Consider the following 11,866-nt stretch of genomic DNA (forward strand, 5'->3'; position numbering starts at 1 on the left):
GCTTACATTCTGTTTCTTTAAATCAGGATGCTTCATACGAGGCTACTAAAACCACAGAGGTAAATAAGAACTGGAGACTGCGTCCAAGATGTCCGGACGTCCGTTGTTTTCAAGGTAATCTACTGATATTTATATATGCCGATTCATCTATATCTGTGTTGCATCCGGTTTATACGGACCAGCATTTGCATCCATTTTACACAGCTTCTAGACCGGAACCCTGGCCACTTGACGAAAACCCCACCGAAGAAGATTTACATTTATATGTTTAGAAATGCGTGCTTTTATTTTGAAGAATTCTTCATTACCATACGAGAGTGACGTCATTGTTTGCGCTACTAGCGAATATTAATCATCGTCCCATTGTTGTTTGATGAAGCATAACGTTAGCTGGTTAGCTAACTGAGGGTATGTATTTACACCCAAAATATTAGCTAGAATATGTTGCGAATTATGAGAAATAGCAACATGGACATTTATTTTTTTCAAATATTTAGTGTATTTTGCTGAGCATTCATAAAGCATTTGCTTGATAACTAGCTCAGTGAAATATGGGCTAAAAAAGACAGTAAACAACTGCTGGCCAGCACATTTTTAGGCACCACCACATCTTCGTGACTTTAATAACGTTAACGTTAGTTGGTTTTAAAAACTAATGGAAGCCAGACATATCTAACGAGTTATATTGTACTACGTCTATCTAGCGTTAGTTATTTTTGCTCTAGCTAGACGCTAGCTGTGGCAAGCTTGGCCCGTTGCGCTGACATTAACAACGTTAACAGAACATCTCGATTTTATTTGCTGTATCGTAGCTAACCTTAGTTGTTTTTGTTTTGTCCCATTTGATACGAGTCAGATTAGGTCTCCATGTTGTATTTTGCAACACTAACGCGTTATTTAGCTAGCTATAACGGCTCACTGCAAGGCTAGGTAGCTAGCTATTACCTACGACACAACAATGGGATGGATCCATGATAGCTATGCTTTGTTTTGGTGTTCAGAGGGGGTTGGATTCGATGCTAGCGAACTGCCATTGTAGCTTGCTAGCTACGCGGCACCATCCATATGCACAATTGCAGCTTTAATTATTTGCAAAAAAAAGGTTTTGCCGTCATGCAGCAAGTGATAATTATTAGCGATTACAATAGTTTATTTTCAAAAAGGAGAAGGCAAATGTGCACACCCCCAGGCCCCATTCTTTGTTATGGGCAGCTAGGGAGGGACACTCATTTAATATGGTCAAAGCTCAGGGTGAATATATCCTTGTTTTGTTGAAACTCTATCTATATCCTCTCCTACTAGACCTACACAAGTCACCATGGGGAAAGATCCTAGGAAGCCGAGAGGCAAGATGTCCTCATATGCTTACTTCGTGCAGACCTGCAGGGCGGAGCACAAGAAGAAACAGCCTGAAGCCAGCGTCAACTTCGCCGAGTTCTCCAAGAAATGCTCAGAGAGATGGAAGGTAGCATTACACACCAGTGAATGATTGTGAACTGACATGTTTCTGGTCCATATTCAGAATGGTTTTGAATTTATTTCCACCTTGGTATGTTTTGTTACACTTGAGTGACCTTGTGGACAGTCTTGCTGTGGCCATGTGGATGTGTAATCTGAATTTATACCTCTACATCCAGCCCATGTCTCCTAAAGAAAAAGGAACGTTTGAGGACATGGCAAAGCAAGACAAGGTCCGCTACGAGAGAGAAATGAAGAACTACATCCCACCCAATGGCCAGAAAAAGAAGAGGTTTAAGGATCCCAATGCCCCCAAGAGACCGCCGTATGTACCATAATTCACGAGGTTTTCATGACAGATAGACTGGATAGCAATCTGAGAGGGGAATTAAACTTCCCTTTGAATTGACATGTGTTTGTTTTGTTTCTCAGGTCTGCGTTCTTCATCTTCTGTGCTGACTTCCGGGCCAAGATAAAGAGCGAGCACCCAGGCCTGTCCATTGGAGACACTGCTAAGAAGCTGGGAGTGATGTGGAACAGCTCTGCAGCTGAGGAGAAGAAGCCGTACGAGAAGAAGGCAGCCACGCTGAAGGAGAAATACGACAAGGTGAGCAGGGCTTTGATACAACTTCCAGAGATGGGGTTTTCACAATGACTGGAATTCTGGCTTTTCTGTGATTATCCTCTATTTAATCATCTTAGAAGTTGACCTATGAACTTCTGATTTTGAATAAAATGGGTGCAGATAATTCCACCAATATTCAATAAATAGGATGAAAAAGGGGAATTTCATGCTGATCTGAACGCCATTCTCATGATGCCAAATGTAAGAAATCAACATCTGAAGCATATTTCTTGGACAACTGCTATTTTGGATGTCAATTTGAGAATTCAGTGTGGGAAAATCACTTTTTAATTTTCCCTCAGCAGATCTATTGGTTTTGGGTCCAAACATATCCAGCTGGCTCTATAAGTAATTGTGATATGTCCCACAGGATATTGCATCATACCGCACCAATGGTAGAGTGGATACTGCCTCCTCCGCAGCTGCTGACGACGACGACGACGAAGATGATGAGGAGGATGACGATGAGGATGATGACGAGTAGCCTCCCTGCTGTTGGAGGCTACATTCTTGTTTAACGCTATGTAACCCTATTGTACACACTTTACATCTCCGAACAGACCCAGACGCAACGAGAACACATTAAGCTGTGTGTATATTTAATGTTTTAATGCTCCCTAACCGGTTAAAGGTAACACTACATGTCTTGTTTTTGTTCTTGTAGTAGCCCTTTTTTCCTGCCCATGCCTGTACTTTGGCAGATTATAAATCACTATGGAAGTAATAACTTCCCTTTAGGTGTGCAACTCTCAAATCAGATTTCTGGGTTGGTAGCGAGTGAATTATGTTTTTTCTGTATTTGTTTGAAAGGATATTTTTTCATATGTTTGTCACACAGTCTTTGTATTGTTCTTTGAATACCACTCTGATAACAAATGCAGCTGACATTCAGGAATGTCTTAAATAAAGGTCTTTTTTAATAAATTGTATTTGTTTTTTTATTTGAAGATTTAACAAACAAAATAAGGCATTTGGTTGACTTTGATCAATCTTGGCAAAGTACATACAGTGCCTTCAAAGTATTCATACCCATTGACTTATTCCACTTTTTGTGTTAAAGCCTAAATTCAGAATGGATAAAAAACGTGTTTTACCTATCTACACACAATACCCCAAAATGAGTGTAAATACATTTAGATTTTTTTTAAAACATTTATTGAAAGTGAAATACAGAAATCTCTTATTTACATAAGTATTCACACCTGAGTCAATATTGTTAGAATCACCATTGGCAGTGATTACATCTGTAAATCTCAAAAGAGTTTTGCACACCTGGATTGTACAATATTTGCCCATTTATTCTTTGAAAAATTCTTCAAGCTCTGTCAAGTTGGTTGTTGACCATTGCTAGACAGACATTTTCAAGTCTGGCTTCAGATTTACAAGCTGATTTAAGTCAAAACTGTAACTAGGCCAGTCAGGAGCCAGTGTATAATTTATTTTGTGTTTTAGGCTATTGTCCTACTGAAAGGTGAGGGATTTTCTCCCAGTGTCTGTTGGAAAGCAGACTGAACCAGGTTTTCCTCTAGGATTTTGCCTGTGCTTTACTCCGTTTATTTTTACCCTAAAAAAACTCCCTAGTCCTTGCCGATGACAAGCATACCCAAGAGATGTAAACCAGTCACCTTTTGGCGAAATTCGCCGTTTTGAATCCAAAATATGTGACCTACGTAATTTGTGTAGATCCGATGAGAAAAGTTTGGGGGGGTTGGATCACTACTGGCTGTAAGCGAACAGTGATACACTTTTGGAGCAATACCGGCTGTATACAAGGCTCAGCCAATCGTTCACATAACAACAGAATGCAGCACGCGACTGAAGAGACAACCAATTTAGGAGTTACAGCATCAAGGGGCTCTGGAAAGGAAGCTTGCCAGTTACAGCCAAGTACCCCTGACTGTAGTGTGCAATTCAGGGCCGGGCTCAATGTGGGCGGAGTCAAACAGTTGACCCCGCCCACTTCTTTGTCCATCCGAGGTTTGACAGTCACACACTGAATACAAACACACACATAATATGTTTTATTTTGATCCAAATGATATGGAGCCTGACTTAACTTTCATTGTTCATTTGTTTATCTTTCATGGAAAATTCTTTGTCCATAAAATGAAGTGAGCAGATAACAAACGCCTCTTCACATTATTTAAGATAGAATTGAAATATTATTTTAAAATGATCAGTAAATGTAAAAACAAAAAAGCAATACGCTCCAGAAAAGTATTTAACAAATTGAAAATGAATCTTGATATGTAAGGTTTATGTACTCTTGTTTGTATATTTCAGTTTTTTTTGTATTTGTTGTGTGCATAATTTAGAAAATAATTTAAAATGGAAAAAAATACAATGGAAAAAAATAATACAAACACACACGTTTGCGTAAGGCACACGTTGAATACGAACGTATTTCAGAAGATGGAAGATCGTAAGAAATATGCTATAAAGTACCAGCAGATGTGTTGTAACACATTTTGCTTCATGCTCTATTTGAGACAAGCTACATATATTGTTGGAGTGAACAACAGACCTGTTATGTATGTCATGTACTGTTAGAATTGTGTTGATAAATGTTATTTCATTGAGCATAGTTTCAGAACTTTTTTTGACATTTCAGGCTTCAAACATAAAGATATGAAACTGTATTTTTTTTGAAGAATCAACAACAAGTGGAACGACATTTATTGGATATTTCAAACTTTTTTAACAAGTCAAAAACTGAAAAATTGGGCGCAAAATTATTCAGCCCCTTACTTCAGTTCTCTGATTCTGAGGATCTCAAAAAAATGTTGACTAAATGTTTGATAAATACAATCTTTAATGTTTAAATGCCTGAAATGTGATAGTCTCAAAAGGTCCGTTAAAAGCGCAGAGAATTGAAGAACAAGGAACACACCAGGCAGGTCCGAGATACTGTTGTGAAGAAGTTTAAAGCACGGATTTGTATAGCTTTAAACATCCCAAGGACACTATCCTGAAATTTCAGACCATACAAATACCAAGACCTATTTAAACTTTCAGCTCATACAAGGAGAATGGAGATGCAGCCAAGAGGCCCATATACCTGGATGAACTGCAGATATCAAAGCTGAATGGAGCTTTGTACAATCTCGTATATTGCACAAATGGCCTTTATGGAAGAGTAACTTAAAGAATCCAAAATGTTTAAAGTTTCACTTGACCTGGGAGACACACCAAACATGTTTCTTCAGATGAAACAAAATTGAACTTTTTGGCAACAATGCAAAATGAACAGCTCATCACCCTGACCACACCATCCCCATTGTCAAACATGGTGGTGGCAGCATCATGGTTTGGGCCTGATTTTCTTCAGCAGGGACAGGGAAGATGGTTAAAATTGATGGGAAGATGGATGGAGCCAAATACAAGACCATTCTGGAAGAAAACCTGATGGAGTCTGCAAAAGACCTCTGGGACGGAGATTTGTCTTCCAACAAGACAATGATCCAAAACATAAACAAAATCTACAATGGAATAAAAAATAAACATATCAGGTGTTAACTGGAATGGCCAAGTCAAACAGAATGGTTCGAGAATCTGTGGAAAGAACTGAAAACTACTGTTCACAAATCTCCATCCAACCTCACTGAGCTCGAGCTGTTTTGCAAGGAGAATGGGAAAAAATGTCAGTCTCTCAATGTGCAAAACTGATCAAGCGACTTACAGCTGTAACTGGAACAAAGTATTGAATGAATAATTTTTCAATTTTTCAGTTTTTGATTTGTTAAAAAAGTTTGAAATATCCAATAAATATTTTCATGATTGTGTCAATTGTTGTTGATTCTTCACAAAAAAATACAGTTTTATATCTTTATGTTTGAAGCCTGGCAAAAGGTCGCAAAGTTCAAGGGGGCCGAATACTTTAGCAAGTTACTACCTATCCTGATTTATAATGCTATTTACTTTCCTCATGAGAATGGAGACAGACTATTTAGACATACTGAATGGGCTTTGTACATTAGAACATCTCAGAGATCATCGGGTGACTTCTACGTCATTTTTACTAAACAACACAATTAACAATTAAGACAGCAGACAAAAACAAGGTTTGAAACTCCTCAACAAGGCTTCACTCCTGCTCCTCTAAAAAGTCAAAGACAGTAATTTTCTTGTTGTCAACTGCCTCCACATAGAACATCTCATCATCTTTCTGTAACTGGAACATGAATGGTTCCTTGAGGAGAATATTTTCTTCTTGTCACATAGAACATCTCATCATCTCTCTGTAACTGGAACATGAATGGTTCCTTGAGGAGAATATTTTCTTCTTGTCACATAGAACATCTCATCATCTCTCTGTAACTGGAACATGAATGGTTCTTTGAGGAGAATATTTTCTTCTTGTCACATAGAACATCTCATCATCTCTCTGTAACTGGAACAAGAATGGTTCCTTGAGGAGAATATTTTCTTCTTGTCACATAGAACATCTCATCATCTCTCTGTAACTGGAACATGAATGGTTCCTTGAGGAGAATATTTTCCCTCTTCATCCAGACCATCATACAACCGTAGTTCTTTAAGGGTTGTAATGCGGTCTTCCCCGTCCATCCCAATTATACTAGGGAGGGAAACAGTGGGTGCCCGCAGAAGAACATCTGCTTCATTGAAGAAAAGGAAGTATACATATTAGTAATGCCTCATTGGGTGATCAAGTCAAATTTACACCCCACTTTCACAATACTACCATGCAAACAAAAGCCACTATTACTAAAGGGGTTTTTAGTGATATCTAGAACTACACAACAAGTCATCACAACTATTATATCTTGCCACGCATCAAGCCTTCGGGGCGGCAGGGTAGCCAAGTGGTTAGAGCGTTGGACTAGTAACCAGAAGGTTGTGAGTTCAAACCCCCAAGCTAACAAAGTACAAATTTGTTGTTCTGCCCATGAACAGGCAGCCAACTCACCGTTCCCAGGCCATCATTGAAAATAAGAATGTGTTCTTAACTGACTTGCCTGGTTAAATAAAGGTAAAATTACACAGTAGACTACATACCCAGTTCACTGTGCATTTTGTTTTCAGTTTTGTCTAGCAAGAAAACAGACTGGGGCCATTAAGTAATGTAAGGGAACCTCGAGGGATGTGTGGACCGGAATGCACCTTACTTTATCTAATAGCCTATACAGTACCTGATCCTGCAGAGTTGGATGCTGATGTGACATGCTGTGACTTCTTGGTGGGGGGGATGTCTTTTACATCATCCTGAAATATATTGGAGATGGGGGGGTTAAATCTTTGAACATTGGTTTAAGACTATACCACTCATCATATGACACCTACCTGTAGTGTGTTTTGTTTTCGCCTCCTTTTTCCATCTTTCAACCTGTCTCCTTCAGACCTTAGTGAGTGAACGACATACATTACATACATTACATACGGAACTATATATTCAGGTCAGTCTGGCTACAGTGAAACATGTGATTTTAAGGATGAGGAAATTAAACTTTTTGATAATGTTCAAGACTTGTGTCATGGGAAAGTTCCACAGGATAACTAGTCACCACCATGGCCTAATTGGCTGCATGTTTTCCTTTGAAAAAGAAAATCACACAATCGGGTGAGTATCCCAAAAAGCATTATATCCACTACTGATGAGAATTTCATAATTTATACATACCTCAGTGAAATCACACTGTGCTTCCATTGCAATGTACAGAGCATACTGTAAGTTAAGTAGGTTGTTAAGTGTGATAGTTACGATAACAATAATGATAATAGTAAATAATATATGAATTGTGTATGTAGTGTAAAAACTGTAGGAAATAGGTCCCCAAAAGTGTCAAGGATAATAAACAAGAAAAAGTATGAGCAATAACAATAGTGTGCTTTGCATGCTGCAAGCACAGACATAATAGTAACTTTTCATATGTTATAACAGAAAATAGGACTAATATCATATACTGAATAGCATCTTACCTTCACAACAAAACACCTCACAGTTGTTTGAGACACCTTGCTTTGGTAGGCCCTGTGGTGTGAACAAGGTACAAGTTTCAATAAAGAAATTAAAATCAAATGGTACAGTTCAGTGGAATCATTTAATCTCTTGAAATCTGGGGGCGCACCAAAAGTTCCAATTTTTGGGAACAAGATCCGAGCAATGTTTTTAAACAAGATATTTTGTCACAAAAAGATGCTCGGCACCTGTATGCATATTATGACCTATCTTATGGGAAAACACTCTGAATTTTCCAGAACTGCAAAGACATCCTGTCCTTCCGTTCTCACGCCCTAGAATGAGTGTTTATTTAACCAGATAGTGCAAAATCTGTTTATGCAAAAGGAAATCAGTCATGGATTGATTTGTAGTGACCTCATTGAACTGTTAATGTTTGCTGTGAATGGAATGAGCCTGCCAGTGAACACTACAAGCGACCTCGATAAACCCTTTCTGTGGACAGGCGCAGTATTGAACACTACAAGCGACCTCGATAAACCCCAGAGCAATAAATAAGTGAAATTAAACATGTCTCCTAGACAAATTGTGTGACTGTGTTTTGTCAAGGCATATCTTTGGAAGATTGACCATAAGAGATTGTTTTAATGGTGTGTTGGATGTCCTCCGGCCATATGGGTTACATTTTCCAGCTGCTGGTATTTTTCAACAGTGAAGATTTTGAGCGGGAAAGCACCCTTTTTCAAACGAAAGCAGGGAGGTTTTCTCCTGCTCAGGATGAAGAGAATGGTTAAAAAACAGCTGGCGATTGCTTCTAAACAATGTTTAAAGTGTTTTCAGAGCAACCTCTGTGATAATTATGGAGTTTGCAGTGGAAAAAGTTTGACTTTTCTTGACTGAATTTTCGGTTCTTTGGGTATAGCCAAATGTGATGTACAAAACTCGCGATTTCTCCTACACAAAGATTCTTTCAGGAAAAACTGAACATTTGCTATGTAACTGAGAGTCTTCTCATTGAAAACATCCAAAGCTCTTCAAAGGTAAATGATTTTATTTATTTGTTTATCTGGTTTTTGTGAAAATGTTGTGCAAATTAGGCCGCTATGTGTAACTAAGGGAATGGCTACTCAAAATGCTAAGCTAGCTTGCCAATACTCTTACACAAATTAGTGATTTGCTATGGTTCAAAAGCATATTTTGAAAATCTGAGATGACAGTGTTGTTAAGAAAAGGCTAAGCTTGAGAGCAGGCGCATTATTTTAACATTTTATTTGTCATTATAAAAATATACCACTGCAGTGGTATAACATGAGCCAAAGTACATTATTTATTCACGATCCCTTCCATGGTTTATATTTTTATCCATGGACCAGGTTTGATTAAGATTTGCTTTAGTTAGGACATCATCCACACTAATGGTCCTCCAAGCTCCAGGGTTTGATCACAGGCAATCTTTCTGTGAACACAGTGTACCGGGAGGTCCATCGGGGCGATCTGTCAAACAATTGATTTATGACCATTTTATGGGGGTTACGCCGGTATATGTACATCCTGTCCTTCCGTTCTCACGCTGCCTCGAATGAGTGTTTATTTAACCAGATAGTGCATCTGTTTATGTTAAAGCTGGTAACCCCACACACTTTCCCTTTTTCTCACTTTTCCTGGTTTAAGGTTAAAGCTGTCATGATGATTGATGTGTAGTGACCTCATTAAACTTTTGGAATGTGTTTGAACATTTCAAAGAGTATGGCCAGCCCAAAGATATTGTTTTTGTTGTGTTGAACTTTACAGACTGTTGGCTTTCTAGGTGGGAATGAAAACAAAATGTCAGGGGGTAGATTGACAGATCCATGTTTAATAAACAAAGTAAAAAGAATCATTACAAACACTACAAAACAAAGAACCTCGAAAACCGAAAGAGCAATAAATAAGGAATAAAAATAAACCCAGAACACTAAAGAGGAAATTAAACAATCTCCTAGACAAATTGTAGGTGTAAATCAAGAACACAATTCTTTGGGAAGCTCCTGATTGTTTTAATGGAGTGTTGGATATCAGACGGCCATATGGGTTACATTTTCCAACCGGACAATTCAACCGTGAAGATTTTCAGCGGCCACAGCACCCTTTTTCAAACGAAAGCAGGGAGGTTTTCTCCTGCGCTGAGGATGAGAGAATGGCTTAAGATACGGCTGGCGCTATGCTTCTCTTTGTTTAAAGTGTTTTCAGAGCAACCTCTGTGTCCTAACTTATTCAGTTTGCAGTGGGGAAAAGTTACAATGACTTTTGACTGTATGTTGGGACCTGGTGATTTCATTGTTGTATATACCTATGTGTAGGCTGTGTAGACTCGCTATGTGTAACTAAGGGAATGGCATCAACGATACATATTTAGAGCCAGCCAAACACAACAAGGCAGACATTGAAGAAACACAGAAAATCAACGATCAAATCGATTACGTAACTGTACATGTAGGCTTACTGATCAAGTAGGAAAATTTGTCCAAATAAGATTCCCTCATTGTGAGCAATTAGCTAGCTCACGTGCAAATGGGTGCTAATTAACGCTATGTTAACATCGGTGCAGTAGTTTGTCATATGGAAAAATATACCACTGCAGTGGTATAACATGAATATTACTGGTACATGCATCTGACAGCCTGGCTTACTTCCACTTCCATATTTTTATCCATGGACCAGGTTTGATTAAGATTTGCTTTAGCGGACTGGAAGGTCTGGCGCAGTGGTCTGGAAAGGCTGGCCACCAGAGACTCAGGGTTTGATCACAGGCTCTGGAAGACGTCCTGGCTGACTGGCGGATCTGGAGGTCCATGGGGCGACGCACAATCTGGCCTAGCAGTCGTCCAGTTTAGGGAGGGTTTGGCCAGGCTAGGGATATCCTTGTCTCATCGCGCACCAGCGATTTCCTCCCAAGTCCAGCCGGGTGCAGTGCAGCCTGACCAGGTTGCTGGGTGCATGGTGTTTCTCTGACACATTGGTGTGGCTGGCTGCCAGGTTGGATGCGATTCCATGTCTCTCCCAAGCAGGAGCTGGTCCAGTTTTCCTTGATGCCACTAGAGGTGAAAGGAACCCACACACTTTCCGTTTTTTCTCACTTTTGCTGACATTGTAGAACAGATTTCCACAGGTAGAAAGTGTCAATGCTAATCCTGCAGTGTAGCCCAAATATATTGTTTTTGTTGTGTTGAACTTTACGACTGTTACGGCTTTCTAGGTGGGAAGGAGAGTCAGACCAAAATGCAGCGTGTAGATTGCGATCCATGTTTAATAAACAAACGTAAAACACGAATCAATTACAAACACTACAAAACAAAGAACGTAACGAAAACCGAAACAGCCTATACTGGTATAAATAAACACAGAACAAGGACATCAGGACACTAAGGACAATCACCCACGAAACACTCAAAGAATATGGCTGCCTAAATATGGTTCCCAATCAGAGACAACGATAAACACCTGCCTCTGATTGAGAACCACTTCAGACAGCCATAGACTTAACTAGAACACCCCACTAAGCTACAATTCCAATACAAACACACCACATACAAAAACCCATGCCACACCCTGGCCTGACCAAATAAATGAAGACAAACACAAAATACTTCGACCAGGGCGTGATACAGACACACGTGTGTGTGTGTGTGTGTGTGTGTGTGTGTGTGTGTGTGTGTGTGTGTGTGTGTGTGTGTGTGTGTGTGTGTGTGTGTGTGTGTGTGTGTGTGTGTGTGTGTGTGTGTGTGTGTGTGTGTGTGTGTGTATGATTAGTACGTTTTTTGCTCAGAAAACATTACTTTTGCACACATGTAGCCTTGTGCACTTGATCAATGTCTATCGTGGCCACT

The 11,866-nt window shown here is 39.3% G+C and overlaps 1 protein-coding gene across 1 annotated transcript; it reads left to right on the forward strand.

Moving 5' to 3' along the window:
- The first annotated feature begins 299 nt into the window (after positions 1-299).
- Positions 300-3,007, forward strand: LOC135514622 (high mobility group-T protein-like). The gene is made up of 5 exons (XM_064938054.1): positions 300-408; positions 1,303-1,465; positions 1,638-1,783; positions 1,891-2,065; positions 2,454-3,007. Exons 2-5 carry the CDS (start codon positions 1,319-1,321, stop codon positions 2,565-2,567), a joined length of 582 nt encoding a protein of 193 aa, XP_064794126.1. The 5' UTR covers positions 300-408; positions 1,303-1,318; the 3' UTR covers positions 2,568-3,007.
- The last annotated feature ends 8,859 nt before the right edge of the window (positions 3,008-11,866 follow it).

Source organism: Oncorhynchus masou, chromosome 26 (assembly GCF_036934945.1).
Source record: "Oncorhynchus masou masou isolate Uvic2021 chromosome 26, UVic_Omas_1.1, whole genome shotgun sequence".
Lineage (NCBI taxonomy): Eukaryota > Metazoa > Chordata > Actinopteri > Salmoniformes > Salmonidae > Oncorhynchus > Oncorhynchus masou.